Source organism: Acinonyx jubatus, chromosome B4 (genome assembly GCF_027475565.1).
Source record: "Acinonyx jubatus isolate Ajub_Pintada_27869175 chromosome B4, VMU_Ajub_asm_v1.0, whole genome shotgun sequence".
Classification (NCBI taxonomy): domain Eukaryota; kingdom Metazoa; phylum Chordata; class Mammalia; order Carnivora; family Felidae; genus Acinonyx; species Acinonyx jubatus.
This window is the reverse complement of record NC_069387.1, coordinates 127,525,253-127,543,045: the sequence shown is the minus strand read 5'-3', so window position 1 is coordinate 127,543,045 and position 17,793 is coordinate 127,525,253. Positions and strand designations below refer to the sequence as shown.

The 17,793-nt window shown below is 47.0% G+C and overlaps 1 protein-coding gene across 32 annotated transcripts in view; it reads left to right on the top strand.

Annotated features, from left to right (window-relative positions):
• The window catches only part of RBFOX2 (RNA binding fox-1 homolog 2), a 285,934-nt gene extending 268,394 nt beyond the window's left edge, over positions 1 to 17,540 (top strand). For 21 of the 32 annotated variants that reach the window (XM_053226727.1, XM_053226728.1, XM_053226726.1 and 18 more), the window contains 5 exons: positions 891 to 930; positions 6,071 to 6,102; positions 9,686 to 9,774; positions 10,208 to 10,280; positions 11,971 to 17,540. In XM_053226727.1, coding sequence (XP_053082702.1) covers positions 891 to 930; positions 6,071 to 6,102; positions 9,686 to 9,774; positions 10,208 to 10,280; positions 11,971 to 12,025 — 289 coding nt within the window. In that variant the 3' untranslated portion in view covers positions 12,026 to 17,540. Of the gene's footprint in view, positions 1 to 890; positions 931 to 3,886; positions 3,930 to 6,070; positions 6,103 to 9,685; positions 9,775 to 10,207; positions 10,281 to 11,970 lie in introns of those variants that run through there. The other 11 variants (XM_053226732.1, XM_053226731.1, XM_053226745.1 and 8 more) reach the window with 4 other exon arrangements.
• Positions 17,541 to 17,793: the final 253 nt, after the last annotated feature.

Sequence of the window (17,793 nt, the reverse complement as noted above, 5' to 3'; positions counted from 1 at the left end):
CAGACCTTGGACCAATCACCTTAACCTTTAGCTCATTATCTCTGCTTGTGAAAGCAATGCATTGTGGGTATTTTTGGTTGTGTTTTTTTTTTAATTACATTTCTCTGTTTACTTTGGTCAGAATTGATTGACTTGTTTTTCTGAGGTGTTGCATTGGTTCTTAAAATGCTGAATAATAATACTTTGCATGCTCGTGTGATCAGCCAAATCTTACTGCATGTCTAATGTGCAGGGTAAAAAGCAGGTGATGTATGGATATCAGGAAAAACGTACATACTTCTAGGAAACAAAACAAAACGCTAAACCTAATTTTGGGACATACTCTGCCTACAGGTCCTGCCCTAATGGGATTCTTTCGGTTCAGTTTTCTTATGTTAGACCCCCTTTCCCCGTACCTCTCCCCGCCCCTCCCCAACACACGCACACGCGCACACACGCACACACGCATACACACACACACACACACACACACACATTTTGAAATTCTTTAAAGAAAATTTCCTCCTAGGGCAAGCTTTAAAAAAAACAACAACAACAACTCCAGGTATGAGAAGTTGACGTTTCTGATCCAGCAGAGTTCTGATAGTTCTGTCAGGCCCTCTGGGAATGCTTTCATCGTTTTAACCCTCCTTTAATTACCAAGCGTTCAGGTGTGCATTCGAGTGGCGCGCTCCCTTCCCGCCTCGCATGTCCTGGAGCTGTACGACGTGCGCGTGCGCGTGCCCGTGCACGGTCCTCTCGCTGACTCGCTGCGGCCCCCCAGCCCCGGTTACGTATTCATACATCACCTGCCTGTGTAGAGCGCATGTGCATGCTGCCGTCCTCAATAACCGGAATGTGTTTCTGTTCTTTTGTTTTTTTGTTTTTGTTTTTGTGTGGATTTTCTGCAGTGTGGTTTACCAGGACGGATTTTACGGTGCTGACCTCTATGTAAGTACACACACCGGGGCCTTCTCGACCCCATTCCCTGACAAGCCAGCCTTTTTTTTTCTGTTTCTTTGGTTTGGTTTGGTTTTTTGTTTTTGTTTTTGTTTTTTCTTTGTTTTGTTTTTTTGTTTTTTTTTTTACATATAATTTATTTGATTTTTATTTTCTTTTTCCTTGTGGATATATATATATATATATTTATATATTTAAGAATGCAAGCATGCTTCTCTGCCACTGCGCTTGCCCCTGGGTGCAAAAACTAAGCCTTTGGGTTTCCTGATCATTGCTAGAGTCAGTCTACTGGACATATTCTTTTCCCTTCCCTATACCCACAGATGTTCTGTGATTTATTTGCGAGATGATCAGCAGGTTTAAAGTCTTTTAATACCGTCGTGTCATGTGCATACATAAATAACAGGATAGTTATATTAGCTTAAACCAACTCTCTCTCTTTTCTGCTTTTCTTCTCATTTCACATCCCTCTTTAGATCATTGGAGCTTTGATTTATGTAGACGGCAGTAAGCTTTCTGAACTATGTGTTTTCCTATTTTCCGTACTTTGAGAGAGCATTATCCTGTGAGAGGGAGGTAAGGAGCTGATGCCAGTGGAAAGTGGGTGATAATGAGAGGCAACCAAACACTCAGTGCTTACAGCCTTTCGCTATCAGAAGGTCCACAGCTACTGGGTCTCTTTTCTTAAGAGCCATCTAGAGGGAAATGAGTGGCATAATTGGCAACCTAGACTCTTCTTACAAACATTCTACTACCATCCAGGACTTGTTGATTGTACCAGCAATGTTAACATCATCGTTATTACTATCCATTATTGAAACTGTCTTGTTATAGCTAAAGTTCCACGACTGGCCTGTCACATATTATTTAAAATGTGGACAAGGTGATCTAACTGACAAAGAGTCAAAAGTTTGGAGTTTTGAGGTTTTTTATTAGGACCTCTCCAAATGATCTGTTTCTGAATGCAAGCTTAGTCTAACCACCCAGGTCGTTAAGAAACAATTTCTTAAGAAAAACTTGTCAGGATGAAATTATTCCTTGGGCATAGGTTAGAATTGTCCGGAAGTGCTTTCTCCACCCTTACCTCCCCAAATCAATAAGGGTACCTTTGTAGCGAACTTTTTGCCACAGATTTCTGCCAGAGACTCTCTGGCAACCAGAAAACTTCAGCGCACTTTCAGAATGTCCTTAGAGACTCTGTGGTGCAGGAAGTAAGGAGGTAACTGGACACACCTGTCCAATGTAGAGTAGACCTTCAAAGTTTGCCTCAGTTTAACAGACGCTTAAAGGAATCTTAGCCACGATTTGGTCCAACCCTCTCACTTCGTAGATCTATTTCTTAAAGAGATGGTGACTTACCCAGATTACATCAGTTATTTATATAACCCAGCACAAAACTCAACTAATCCATATTTCCTTATCAGTGCTTTAATTAAAATCCACGTCTTTCCTCAGCTGGTTTTCCAGAAGTAACGAAAGATACCTTTTTTTCCTGTGCTCACGGTGAAACTTGAGGGTTGGGGAAATATTCCTACTTTTATACCAGATGACACTTTTCTAAATATACATATTTACATACGTTCTTCGCATGTACATTCTCCCATATACATTAGAATCCATGTTCTCATGAAAGTCATCTTTACGTTATTTAAATTGCTTTCCTGAAATCTGGTCTGTTAGAGCACGCTTTTGCACTGGAGTTATTTTCTTAAGTCAAAGTTTTTGTTTTTTGGTTTTTTTCCTCTGATACCTTTTTTATTTGGGGATTTTTAAAGTATGGCTTATTTCTACCTTAGTAAGATTGCCTACTTCCCCCTTGTTTGAGTGAACCAACCAAATATTTGTTTATAATTCTCTCCTATCTTTAGGTCACAGCATATGATTTTATTAAGAGAGAGATGACTTTTCTGTACTTCTGTTGAGAAAATAAAAATACCCTTGACATTTTTGTTTTAATCTACTAACCGGATCACCTTATGAAACTAAACGAGTAATTCAGCGACCTTGCTGAAATACGTGTTTGGCCAGTGGTGTCTTATTAATGAAAGGAATTAATCACAACGTTACTGTCATTTCTTAGCTCCTATCTTAAAGCAGTCACTTGGAGGAAAAAAGGTGGTCCCTAGTGCTGAAATATTTTCCGACCCCACTAATGAAAAACAAGAATGCATTATGAGGTAACTGTTGTGAAGTCTGATACAACTGTAGCTTTGAAAACTTTAGATTCCCTCTTCCATGTGTGAGGGAGCGAGGGATGCTTTTTCTAAAACACACACACACACACACCCACACACCCATGTTTTACCTAGAGTTTTCCTGTTTCTCTCTGTACATTTCCACCCCCCCTCCCCCACTGCGGAAATCTATCCCTATACGCTGAGTTGTTTCCTCAGAGATACACGTTAGCAATAGGAAGACAGGAGAGTTAATCCAGTACAAGTGCACTGACCCAGAGCTTGAAGAAACATCACGAGGGAAGAGTGCAAGCCGCTGGCTTTAAGTTAGACTAATTTAGGCTATTCATTCAGAGAGATTTTTGTTGTAATCTCTTTCCCCTGTTCTGTTGTTAGTCCGTAGCCCCTGCTAGCCATTGGCTTCCTTTCCGTTTCTTTTGTGCCACAGTTCCTCTCCAGAACCAATCTAGTAACTGTGGCTGCAGTTTGTAGAAAGGCCCCCCCCCCCTCCCCGCCCCGGAAGACCTGAGCTTAGCAGACGGATCGTGCGTCCTCCCCGCCCCTCTTTTTCTTGACCAGTAGAAAAGGCATAGCTCACCCTGATTCACGTTTTAAAGGGATGACCAAACTGCTCCTGATTCTTATCCTGTGAAAAGCATGCTTGCATCCAAAGGAAAGAAAAGGCTGGTGGGCCCCTCAGCGGGCTTTTTTGTATGATTGTTTTCCTTCCACAGCTGTGTTTTTTGAACTGCTCTTCCTGTGTTCTGTTATAGAATAGTCTTACAGGAACCAATCATTAGCGCTAAAATACCTCAGGTAGGAGTGCCAGTGTGACCTGCCAATCAATCAGATTGTGGATTGCAGTGAAAAAATTGAATTATACTAACCATTCCAGCTCCACGTTAGAGATGGGAACAGAGGCTTTTTTGGACAACCGAGACTTGTGAGCGTGTGATCTAAGCCCTGCTATACCTCAGCAGCGCACAGTCAAGTCCCATACGTGACGGCACCGCCTCCAAAATTAAGTGCTCCGGCCCCGTCGCCTCCGTCCACGCCAGGCGTGTGCTCTGCACTGTCCCATCACTGCCACCTCTTTTAGTTTGCCAATCGCATTTGTCCATGGCGTTTAAGCTGGTCTTTTATACTTGGAGATCTTAGCAGTTGAGGACATTTTCCACTGTGAAGGAAACGAGAGAAGGGAGGAAGTTGAGTCTGTCCACGCAGGACTCCTAAGTCCCCGATTGGGCCCCGGGGTGAGGCCACAATCGTAATTGGACCGTGCTGTTCACCTCACCTCCAGGTTGCCTAAAAATCTAGACCTGTTGGGGCCGTAAAACTGAAACACGTATTCCCCTCGCCCTCTTTCCTTTCACCTTAAAACAAGGTCAGTGAGTTCATTTGGATAATCATTCACCGTTACGTCTGCTGATAGCTGGATGCTGGGGAGAGAGAACCCCAGGCCGCCTGTCACACTCCGTATGTGGCCTCCCGGCCGGGTTTGGTAAATGAACTAACTTGGGGTATGTGAAATGGTGGCGTGCTTGAGAGGTTTGATTTGTTAAAGATCATCTCTCGTCTACCATCGAAGTGATAAGTGGAAGTTAAGAAGCTGATCATAACCATTTCTTCCCTGAACCCCAATTTTAAAGTAATTATAAAATAAAATTTAAGTACGTGTCTTTAAAACTTTTTCGTATCTACTTTCCAAAGTAGATACAGGTCTCCGTCAAAAACAGCAACAGTATTATCATTATTGTAAGTTTTTAGTACTCATGTCTGTGTTAACACTTAATCAGAGGTGCCCTATTGCCACAGAAGGGTAACCCCCCCTCCCCCCCACCCCCCAGGACCCATCTAGACAGTGTTTCTCGGCTGGAGCCAGGAGGAGGCAAGGGAAGGGAGGAGTTAGAATCGTGTAGGGACAAATGAAGCGATCCCCAGAGGCACAGCAGGTCAACCCAAAGTCAACCCAAGCTCGTGGGGATAGGTCTCTGCTCCCTGTAGCGATTTTAAGCATCACATCTGCCTTTCTCTCCACCCACCCCCACCGCCCTTGCTCAGTAAATCTGTACATCACGTGCAGGGACCAAAGCTTTCATTTTGTCTGCTGGTCTTAAAACACACACTCTTCTCCTCAGTGTCACATAATGTCACTGTCTTCCAGGTAGAAAGAAGGTGTCTTGACATCACATGCTCACCAAAGTCCTGTTTTCATGTAAATCTAAAACAAAACCAAAATAAAATTCACGGCTAGTTTAAAATCAAGAGAAGGGGAATGTCTGCCAGTATGAGATCCTCCTAATAGACAATGCAGATACAGGAGGGCAGGATCTGTAGAGCCCTTCCATTTTGTTCTGGTTAAAACAGAACTGTGCAGGAGCGTCCTGTGGTCAGTGTGGCAACGTTATAAAGTTAATTAAACGCTAAAACTGATTCAGAGTGGAGTAGAGAATCCCTAGCAGGTGATGGTGAACCCTGGAGAGCTGAGACATGAACATCAAAAGGATCTTCAAGGTAACCACATTGTCCTGGGAAAGAGCTGGAAGTTGAAGGCAGGGATGTCTTACGGATATGTGGAAAGCTAGAACATTCAGCACAGGCGCTATGGCAGAAGAACTCTGGGTCAGAGTGGATGGGTGCTGACGGAGGGCCGGCGAGTGCTGCGGGTCAGGACTGGACCATGTGGTCAGGGTCAGGAAGGGTGAATAGGGGAGCGATGTAGCTAGCGTCGGGCCACCCCTATTGGGAACATTCTGGAGTCCTTCGTAACGAATTATAAAGGAGTGAGAAAGTGAGCCTTTTAACGGGGCATGTGTATGTTTGCATCAGGCTCAGCCCATGCCAAATGTATCCAGCTCTCAGGGTTCCAAAAAGCAGTCCATGTGTGCCCTCCTACATTAGGGTGTGCTGTGGCCATGCTAATCCCCATTTTTTGTTTTATTTCAAATCACACACAGATAGAGTCTGCAAACTGCTTCAGATCCAACAGGTCTGATTGTGTGTAAATACATATGTCCTTTTTAATTTTTATTAATGGTTGCTTCAGTTTTGCATCAGTGCATGGTTAAAAGCAATACACATCAGCTATTTCATGACTTCATATCTCCAAATGAATTATTTCTCCTCTTTTTTTTTTTTTTTTTGTTTGTTTGTTTGTGCAGTCAGCTGAAGACATGTTAGCATCCCCACTCTAAACCTCTCAGTGGAGTCTCTGTTCCCTTCTCTGACATAACAGATGGGTTACTGCTTGTTATAATTATTAACATCGTGGTGTGGGCCAGGGCTAGGGCGGGCGACCTTGACTATTTCTTTGGGCTGGGGAGGGCCCGTCGTTAGGGTCTGGAATGTTAACTCCAGTGGTGACTGACTGTTTCCGTAATAGCCGGTTGTTGTGGCTGCACGCTCTAGTACCTGAGGCTGTGTACTTCACCGAGCTTGTGGTAGAGCCTAGGGCAAACCGCTGTCCCAAGAGAATGCTGGGATAGATAGAGTTAGCCAATACGAGTCTGAACGTGGTGATTTTGCTGGTTGTTTTAGCTCCAGATGTTGGCATGCTCAGTTTTTAATGTGATTAATAAATGTGGCGCCATATCCCTCCCCGCCTCCCCCCCCCCCACGCCTGAACCCTGTCTCCTACCCCCTTCCCCGCCCTTGTTCTTTCTGAAAAACTTAAGAAACAGTAATGAAAACCTTGGTGTTTCAAACTGCACTTTGTTCTCATGTTCTGCAAAAGACCTCAGACTTGCCGGTAGAAGCAAAAGCCGAGAAAACGATTTCTCAGCCCGGAAGCTCTGTGCACTCCGAAATCGGAGTAGGGATAGAGACATCCGAAGTGTCTCTGTCTTACAGTTTTTGATGTATTTTGTTTAAGGCAGCAGCCGAAGTGCTTTGGGGTATGACTACACCCAAGAGAAGTAAATCCATGATAATACAACTTAACTTTTCTAATTTTGGGGTAGTCACTGATGAATTACCAAATTAGCTTGTATCTTTCCATCCTAAACATAGTCCCCCTTTTAAAGGGCCTCTCTGTAGCACCATTATAAAGTAATCAGGAGAGTCGTCGTGTTGAAATATTACCAACTTACAAAAAAACAAACATTCACGTAGTTTTTCTTCATGCTGATATTCTCCTCAAGCTTTTTCTTATCAGTAAAACACTTGTATTCCTGTTCTGGTTTTCCTGAATTTAAATAGCAAAGAACCTCATCAAATTTCAAACCTCAAAGTCCGAGTTGAGTTAGAATAGAAGGAAACTACTGCACATAGATTCTCTCCCATTTCCTTCTGGTTTGGAAGGAATCTCCTTTCCCCCAGTCTGATCTCTTGAGGTTCTGATGGCTTTTTGCAGGTTGAGGAACATGAGAGGGAGTGGTCCTATCAGTAACTAAATTCAGAACCTCCTTTTCCAGAATTCCAGAATTAGCATGCTAACCGCTCAAAGTGATGATTTGATAGAATCCCCAGTATTTTCAACTTTACAGAGACTTTCAGAGAGTCAGGTCGGTACTGAGCCTCAGAATCCCTTAATGGGAATGTATATTCTGCCCTATGGCATAGAACTTCAGTTTTTAAGTGTTTTACTCAGGTGAACGCAAATTGGGCTTTAACTGCTTTGATTACGTTGGTGTTTTAAATTTTTAAAGATTATTTTGGTGTCTTTTGGAATACTAAAGGCACAGACCACCTAATGGCTGTTTACCACGCTATCGTTGCTTACAAAGTTTTCCCAAAGACGGCCCTGGTGTAGACCTCACTCTAGCAAACTTTAATTCTAAACCAATGGAACCATCTGTAGTTATAATGAAAAATTGAGCCTTTCAGGTTCATTTAAAGCTTAAAATTTCAGCTATAATGATTGGCTTGTTGCTTTGGTTAACACATGCTTTTACTGCTCTTTAGAAGTTTAAAAAAGGACCTACCTAGCTAGCCATAGATACAATCAGGAAAAGAGACACTTCATAGCGTGTGTATGTATAGATAGGTCTAGTTTTAGTTACAGATACAGCGGTGTGTGTGTTACAGCCTGGATGTATACAGTTTTGCCCAAATCAGTCTGTTCCCATAGACCTGGCTGGATTTCAGAGTGAACGTGTTGATCTCAGCCCCCGAGGGTGCCTCCCGCCTTGTTTCTATCCATTACCATGTCATTGCCAGTGTTTGGTAATATTAATTATAATCTTCTTACTTATACGTGGAAGAATTTGTAATGGAGAAAGAAACGTTTGCTTTCCTGAGTGATTCACTTGAAGAACAAAGAGAAATAATACGTCACTACTGTAATCCAGTCAGAGGGATACCTTGAACGTACGCTGGAAGCTACTGCTGATGACGTCAAGAGTATAAACGTTCCTCCGGAATGCAGAGCGTTCACGTGGAGAAAGCGTACATGAGATGGTGTCATAGCGTGTACCAGTTGAACATAGTTATATCTGAGAGGGAGAAATAGTCATAAGAATTTACACCTGAATTAGGTGTGGGTGAAATAGACGAAGTCTAGAAGAGGAAAAAAAGTAGGGCTTGCCGGCAGCTTTTTAAAACAGCACTTATTGTGATTTTCTTTGAAACACTTCATGGGAGAGTACATGTGGTTCACCCTGACAGCGGAAACCTTTGGGGTGTTTGTTCCCCTAAAGTGAAGGGAAGTAACAATCGGATGGAAGAGTTTGGAAGCCTCTAGGACCGAGGGGATAGTGGAACCACTGGAAGAAGGACTCCAGAGTGCGCAGTGAGACTGGGTGTTGTTAAGTAAGGGCCTCTGAATCTGTTAGGAGAGGACAATAAATGCAGGCAAATGCTCAGGCCATGGAGGGAGGCCCAACTCATCTAGCTGAATCCCACTGCAAGGCCCTCAGCCACTCGTAATCTGATTTGCCCCAGTGCTAAATGCAGCTCGGGACCGGCAGACTTTTTCTGCGAAGGGCCAGGGGCTAAACGTTTTCGGCTTCGGAGGCCGTACGGTGCCGTCACGCCTGCTTTCAGAAACAGGTGGCAGGCTGCATCGGCTCACAGCCCGAAGGTTCCAACCCCTGATCTACACTGGTTTTTCCTATTAAACATTGCCTCTCGACAAAAAAGCCTAGTCCTGATGGAGCATAGCACCGGAGAGGACCTTTCTGTTACATCCTGTAGTCTCTTAGCAATAAATCAGCCTGAGAATCTGAAGTTAACACATACACATTTACATTCCCCATCAGTCAGATAGCGTTCTCCCACCTTCCTGCAAATATTTGCCCTGTTGAAAGTTACAGCAAAGACCATGAAGTAAGACCTGTCTGAGATCATGTCTTCGTTGCTTACATCGGAGAACGGGTCCCACTGAGGTAGTTGACTCTTGTAATTGTCCTAAATTGGAAAGCAGATCCCTGCGTTGGGTGGAGCTTAATTTTGTGCCAGGGGAAGGATAACATGCAGACTGATGCAGTTTGAAACATTTCTCCTCCCACGTGTGTGTCCGTGTTTGCGTCTGTCCCTGTGTCATTGTGCGTGTACGTCTGCGTGTGGGTGGGTGTGTGTTGGTCCGGCCGTCGGGGGAGAGGTATCTGTAAAGTCAGTTCTCTTCTCTCCTGTAGGGCGGATACGCAGCCTACAGATATGCACAGCCGGCTACCGCGACCGCGGCCACAGCCGCTGCCGCCGCCGCCGCAGCTTACAGCGACGGGTAAGCAGCGGGCGGGGAGCCCGGGGCGGGGGGGGGGGGGGGGGGGGGGGGGTTGCCGCCCCGCCTTCCTCCTGTCACCATTTCCGGATCGCCACTCGGGCCACCCTGGGCTCCGGATGCCTGCAGACCCCCTTAGGCCCTGGGCTCCGCCCCCCTCCCCACTTATTCCTGTCTCTCTTTGGCTTTGACCCCAGGCTCCCTCTCTCCCTCTTCCTCATCCCCACCTCCTTGCTTTTCCATTTGATGGAAGTCCTTCAGAAGTTTCCAGAGGTGCTGCATTTGGGAGTAGAAGCGGACAGGTTTCCGTTCTGCCCGTTCCCTAATAACGTTGAAGACCGAGTTACTCGCTAGTCTTGATTAGCACAGTAAGCGCTCTCATTCTTTTAGATCATGGCCTTTTCTTGCTCTCCCTGATTGTCTTTCTTCTCTCCAGTTACGGCCGAGTATACACAGCCGACCCCTACCACGCCCTGGCCCCTGCCGCTAGCTATGGAGTTGGCGCTGTGGTGAGTATTATTATATGTACCGTATTTTTTTTTAACCACTTTACACCTTTTAACTTTTACCTGCAGTTTGCAGAAGCTCTCGAAGTGTAACATATTCAGCCCTTCTTCCATTGCCAAAGTGTTGAAGCCACAGAAGACTAGCTGGAAATTCATATCACCTTCATCTGTGTGTTGTAGCGTGAGCCCCTTGACCTGGTTACCGGCAGCAGAAAGGCATGAATAGTGACAGTCTGCCCTGGGTGACGGCATCATTTGGGAGAGAAAGAAGGGAACAGGTTGAGGCTTTATATTGGCTCAGATGTTGGATACATACACCTGTGGCTTGGTTTAACGGATAGGTCTTAGCAGAGATGTCGGGGGAGAGACTCTCCAGCTTTCACAGTAAGCTTCCCAAAACCTGTGCATTAGTTTCAGATGCAGATATCAAAGGATGTCCCTGCCATTTCTGAGCCTTCTGGCAGAAAGCACTAGAAATCACCAAATGAATGCCTTACACAGGTCTTTTCTATCCGTAACATTCATAGCAAAATACAGTGTTTTCCTGGAAGCGTAGAAAAGATCCATAGACCTCAATTTAGAATAATCCTCCCCCCAACCAAACTCGAACCCTCACTGTGGTATTTTTGTGGTGGCCTGGATACCTCCAGGCCCAGTGATAGTGACTCACCGGCCGCAGCAGGGACACACCGTGTCACAGCGACATCTCCTAACGCTGTGTGCCATCCAGAGTACAGCCAGGCAGCAGCCTGGGGGTCACGGATGATAGTGTGTGATGGGGAGGCAGAGTGATAAATGAAATTTAAGACCGGGAGGAATATGAGAGAGCCCATCATTTCTCACACTAAATTTCTAATGATAGATTTGTGGGAGGAAGTAACAGGGTCCTGAGGGGAATGTAGGTGTAGACAGACAAGATAAAGACAGTGATAGAAGTTGCTGAGATTTTATGTGCCAAAAAGATACAGATCCGACCCCGAAAGAATGACCCAAGAAGAGAGATGTTCCTAGGGAACTTTTAATGGAGATAGGTCGTTAGATAAAAGAAAGGAATTAAAGCCCAGTTAAAATGAGGGGGGGGGGGGAGAGGGAGGGAGAGAAGGAAGGAAGAGAAGGGAGGGAGGAAGGAAGGAAGGAATTCAGATACGTCAAGAAGCACCTAGTTGGCCACATTTTGTAGGTTATAGAGGAACTAGACTTTAATATTTAAAAGATTGACTGTGGTTTAAATCCAGCACCATCTCGAACGTGGTATGTGACAGTTAGTGGTCAGAGCACCTGAGCACCTGTTCCCTGCAGACAGGTAATGTGCAAGAAGGTGAAATCAGCTATGATGTCATCAAGGTAAACCGAAACTCGTGCTAAATTTTAAACATCAGATTATTTACTGACTTGGTTTTAAACTCTACTGAGTTTCCCTTCTTTGCTAATTCATGTAAATCATTAAGTACAGTGTCGTCATACCCTCTTCTTGAGAATATCGGGCCAGCAGTGAGTGTCGTGGGTTCTGGTTTGAGCCCCTTAGAGGCAGAAGTTGGTTTCCCAATGTCACTGCACAAGGTCACATCATACCAGTTGCTTTGAAGCTTCTAAAGAAACTGTTTTCCCAAATCCCTTTTCAGGACACTTTTCTTCACCTTTAATGTTTCTCTCATCAACCTTTTAATTATTTTTATGTCTCTAATTACTGCAGGCGAGTTTATACCGAGGTGGCTACAGCCGATTTGCCCCCTACTGAAGTGACGTGAGACCCCGCAAATGGGACAGCCCCCCAGTTCATGAGGCCTGGCTATTGCAATATTTACTAGTAGAGGAACTCTATAGCAAGATGAAGAGGAAAAACAAACAAACAAACAAAAAAAAACACAAAAAAAGAGAGAATACTTTTTTATACCTCACTATGTTCTTTGAATATGTATTTTTCCTTTAAATTTCTGCCTTTAATTCTTTTGTTCCAAAGATTGTGCAGTTTTTTTCTTTTTTTTTCCTTTTTTTTTTTTAACTGTGGTAAAAAAAAAAAAAAAATAATGCATTTCCATGTCTGTATGTCCGTGCTAGCTCATTCTGTCAATCACGGAAGAGGCAGTTCATGAGGAAGGAGAGACCTTAGGAGCTGATGAATGCATGTGATCAGAAATCAGCAGACAGAGTTACCAAAGTGTATCCGGTGCTGAGTGGCTGGGGGACAAGCAGAAGTGGAGATCTTTCTGCGACAGGATATTCTTCTAGTCTTCTGAGTTTCTGGTCTTCGGCACGCAATTCTGGTTGGCTGTGGCTGGAATCCACATGCTGATAGATGACAGGAATTTGTGCTTGCAAAGCGGGAGAATTAAAAGCCACTGTCCTCTCCTCTTCCCTCCTGTCTTCTCCATCCTTTTTACAATCATCTTACCTGCACAGCCTGAGACGGTTGGCATAGTTTTTGGAATTATAGTATTAATATTTCCAAACACGCTCTCAGACTGTGGATAATAAACACCTCATTAGGAAACCGATCTCAGAATGAACTCCGGAGTGTGAAAAAGATCATTCTTTTCTTTCTTGAGATCCTAGCATTCCTGCTGGGCCTCTTCTCCTTTCTCTGAACCACGGCTTGGCTCATCTGTGCTTTTATGAACTCCCTGCTCCCACGTCCTCAAGAGTCAGGAATTTAGGACCCAGGGACAGGAGAATAAATAGCCAGCGACCAGATTTCCCGGCTTGAGGGTTAGAAGTACAGAGTGTTGGGAGTTAAAGACAGTAAGGAAAAGAAAAGGGATATCGGAGGGTGTCTGGCAGGGCTCTGATATTCCTGTGCTTTCTCTTACATCAGGAGGGCAGTACAAGGTGTAAAACGTATGAAAACCGTTAGCAAAAGATCAAGCATTGAGTGCCGGGTCTGCTGTCCCTGGAAGCTTGCGGTGACCGGGGCACGGAAGGGCAGGCAGGGGCGCTTTGTACTGGCTCCAAAGCCATAGGAATCTCCAGCTCCCGGGGCCTCTGCAAGCCACTTCTCTGTCCACAGTCTTGAGCTCTCGTGGCCCTTCCGCCCGGCTTCTCATCATCCTCCAAAGACGCCAGCCGAGCACCCGCCCACTTGGCATATATACCAACACTACAGGATATCAAATCCGAGCCCCTGAGGTTGCTCCCCTCCCATCCTGGAAGGAGAGTCTGACGTGGCAAGGATCTTCTATGTTGCCAGGAAGAGTCCTGTGGTGGCCGCAGCAGTGGGTCACTGCCGCGGCCCTGCGGCTTTGATGTTACATGTATAAGCAAGGTAGGGGAGAGGCGTTTCTCTTCTAGCTGGTAATGGTAGAGGCCAGGGTCCTGCCGCATTTCCAAAATGAAGGCCTGAGAAAATAGAAAAGCACGTTCTGTTTGGCTCCCTGGTCTATTCACGTTGGTACTAGGGTGACCTCTCACCCAAGGGATAGCTGCTCAAGGGAGTAATTCAGAGACATGGAGCTTCCGGTTTGGTATGGGTTTATTTTCCGTTTGTGTTTTTGTTTTTGTTTTTGTTTTTTGACTCCTGCCTCCACACATGTTCTTGACTGATGACTATTCGTGTCCCTGAATTAAAATGACTGACACATGGCAGCATGAAGCATCCTTTGTAAGCAGAGTGATCTGTCCGGGAGGGACTGGCCTGTCGTGTAAAGCACAACTCTTCTCCCCCCTCGGAAGCCCCGCTCTCCTGATGACCGGGGGAGAGGCTGTCCCTGAAACGAGGGGAGACGTCAAGGAAGATAGAGGCCTCGATGCAATCTTAACTGATTCTGGGGAGGACTGCATGGAACAGGGGACACCAAACTGCCCGGGCCGTTGGCCACTTTGAAGGGTTCTCCTCCCCAAGCCAAAGTTTGGTTCGTTGCCGTCAAGACAATTTTTGTTGTGTTGTATATAAATATTTTAGTTAGAGGAAGGGTTCATGGGATGTGGGGGCTATCACAGTTCTAGAGAATGGAGGCAGGGAGGATTTTTTTTTCCCCCCCTTTGCTTTTGGCTTTTGTTTTGAGGGAGAGCCTTTACTGACTAAAGACACAGAGAAACCTCGGGTTGTGTTCAAACAGGGGCCATTGACAAAAATGGCAAACCACGGCTCGGTGGAGACCAGGCCAGATTTTACGCGGTTGCGGCTGTCGCAGGGGAATGAGCTTAATCATTTGCTCTTCTTGTGTCCGAGAGAGAGACCAGAACGGTGGGAAAGGGAGAGAAGGCAGCCCCCACCGCCCTTCGGAAAGAGGCGGAAGCTGGAGCTTGGGGTTCCTTGCGTGCATTTCAGTTCAGCGGGTTCTGGCTGAGGACTCCGCGGGCAGGCCCTGCGTGCCCTGCTGCGTCTCCAGGGATGGCTTTGAGCACGGCTTCCTCCAGTCCCTTCTCTAAGGAAGGCCAAGCAGAGTTCGGCTTTCGCCAGAGGGCCTTTGCTTTTTAGCGTCAGCACTGAGACTCGGGGCTCCCGTGAGCACCCGAAGGAGACGGTGTCGGCCTCCCCCTCACCTCTTGAACTTTGAGACTCCGTACAGCCAGCCCCCTCGGAGGCAGGTTCCTCGGAGCACCGAGGCTTGTCTGCTCCCGGCTCTGGTTCCCGTCGCACCGAGCGACCGAGCCGGGAGGGAGTCTGGCGTCTGGGGGCTCGTGGGCGGATGCCGCTCGATGATCCAAAAACCTCACCGATGCTGAAGGCCAGCACGTGACCGATTTCCACAGCTTTCCCGTAGCTCCTGGCGTGGACTCCTGTGCTTAGCATCTTACTCCTAGAGAAGCTGGGCTCCTTTAAGGAGACCCCTAGTGAAAACCGTCCTCTTGGTCTCCCTCTTTCGGCCCAGAGAGCTGCCCGTAGGTCTTTTCTGGAATCCCTTGTGGTGCGCGGTTCACCGGGTCAGACATTGTGACTCAGCGTTGTTAAGGCTCTCGGGTTTGCCGGCCTTGCCGCCGCCCCCGGCCTCCGGCAGCCACGAGGTGGGATGGAGCCGGTGTCACTTGTCCTCGAAAAAGAAGGGCACTGGGGCTCAACTCCTAGTTTAAGAGGGGAGCTAGTGGACATTATTCAGTAGAAACCCGGGACAGCAGCTTTTCCTGAAAAGTAGAACCCCTCAGGGGCTGGGCCGCTCTGACTTCAGGTCATACTTTCCTAGCCGTGCAGTGGAGCAGTGGGTGAGTCAACACCCCCGTTAGTTTCCCGATGGGAGGGAGGTGTAGACTCGGGATTGGAAGCCACCTCGAGGACCTGCAGGAAGGCCTTGATCACCCCCCTTTCCTCGGGCAGGCGCGCGAGGCCACGCCAGGGTCCATCTGGAAGGCACGCCGGCCGGGAGCCCGGCGTCCAGCCCCCTCTGCTGCTTGCAGCCTCTAGGACAGTAACATTTGCAGAATTGCAGACTTTTTTCCCCCAGTTGATAGGAAGAAAGGGACTTTGGGGGGTGGGGGTTGGGGAAGGGGTAGTGGTGTTTTAAAAAGCATAAGTTACCTGTTTGCACTGTTATAAGATAGGAAAAAAAAATAGTGGGCAAGGTGAACATCAGACGTAAATTTGCGTGTTTTTATTTTGTCATGCTCTTGAAGATGTCTGACCATTTGTAGGTATACACCAGTGAAACTTGATTCTCTGTTGCATCAAACACTTCTTTTTTTTTTTTTTTTTTTTGGCAATGTTACTGTCCACAAACTTCTCCCCTCCCTTTCCCTGTTCCTGTGTACTTCTTCATACTTGCTTTACTGATCAACCAGGCAATAGCCATCCAAGAGCTAGAGCGTGAAGCAGGGCCCTCTCCAAGTAGGCTCCGGGTGTCCTAAGCCAGCACGTGCCCTCTGGTTTAGTGAGTGCAGTCGAGTCCCTGGCACCTGTCTTGAAAACAAGGCTTCCAGACCAGACTCCAGCAAGTTCTCGAATTCCTGAATCCGATGGACCAGGAGCGAGGAGCTGAGCGTGGAGGGGACCCCTCGGGTACCGAAGTTGGCTGTAGTAGCTGAGTTCTTCTCCACGTTACCGGAACTGTAGCCAGTTACAGTTTACTCAGGAAAACGGTAGATCAATTCAGCCATGGTAGTGCTGGTTGGCAGGGATTGGTAACTGAGGGAACTGCTCGTCAGCCAAAACGCAAACCTTGCCTTTAAGGAGACTGCCGGCGGGGGGCTGGGGGGGAGGGGGGGGAGGGCCTTTCCGTGTCCCTTCTGGCTGGTGGTCACACACGCCTGTGTGGGGAAGGCCCGGTCACACTGGCAAGCAAAAAGGGAACATCGACTCTCTTTCCTCTCCCCACCCCCTGCCCCAGTCACCGACACCAGATTCCCAGGGGGTACACGCGGTTTTGAATTTTTTTTTTTTTTAAGTGACTTTCGGTTTGGTTTTTCTGGGGACTGATAAGTGCTTTAAGCAATGTCTCTACCCCGTTGAGACTCCCAGCTTAGCCATTTTCTTGTATTTTTCTGTTCGCAGTATGTGTGTGTGTGTGTGTGTGTGCGCTCGTTTTGGCTGTATTATATATCGAGTGATGAATTGATCCTCTTTTTTCCCTAAGGGATATGAACTGTTTTTGTTTTTGTTTTTGTTTTTTTTCTTGTGTTCTAATTCTGCTTGTGAATAGCTGGAGCAAACCTGGGGCTGACACACGTAAGCTAGGGCTCAAGTGCTCAGAGAGCCAGCGCAGTTGACTCGTCCCTGACGGGCGACCGGCCTGCGTCTCTGAGCCTTTCAGTCCAAATCTTTGCAAGGCTGAAAACGCCACAGACCCTCTCCTCTCCTCCCCACCCCCCATGGCAGGGACTGGACCATCCCGACATGCAACACGCAGCCTCTCCGGCCCCCTCCCGTTGCCATGGCAAAACAGGTACCTTTGGGGCACGGGGGCATCACGTGGGATGCTTGTACAATTGACCACCTCGCCTTCTCTCCCCACCCCCTCACCCCCAGAGTCACTTCCTAGGACACCCGAGCTGCTTGCCCAGGGTCCTGTTTCCCTGCGAACTCCAGAGAAGCACCCCAGGGCTTTGTGACAGTCTCTGACTCCCTCCCCTTCTCGTTAAGAATCATATTGTATAGTAGCTTTCAGACCATACAGTATTCATTGGGTTACTCCTATTATTATCAAGTAGCTGGAATTGTGAAGGTCGGAGTAGTTAGATCTTTAGCTTTTATTCCTTATTTTTTTGTATTACTATCCATGTGTATAAATTATTGATCATGTTGCTGGCTTTTATAAACTCTAAGCAAAGGAGGAGCACTGTCTCTGCCTTTGCAAATGGTAATGAAGCACTGTTTTTAAATAAAAGAGAGAAACACCATTCTTGGGCCTGTGTGCGTTGATCCGGGGATCCCTGTCGCCTCCGGGAGGCTCAACACCTACCCCTTGGATTTGACTTCTTCAGAGGGAGGAGAGAGGAGGCAGCGCGGCACCTTCTGGGCGGAGGGCGCTCTGGGTCTGGGTCTTGCGGGCTGGGGGGGTAGGTAGGTGAGGCCTGAGTCTGGGGGAGGGAGCTGGGGGGGGGAGGGAGGGGCTGGGGGCCGTGGGGGCGGTGGGGAGTGCCTCGCCGTGGG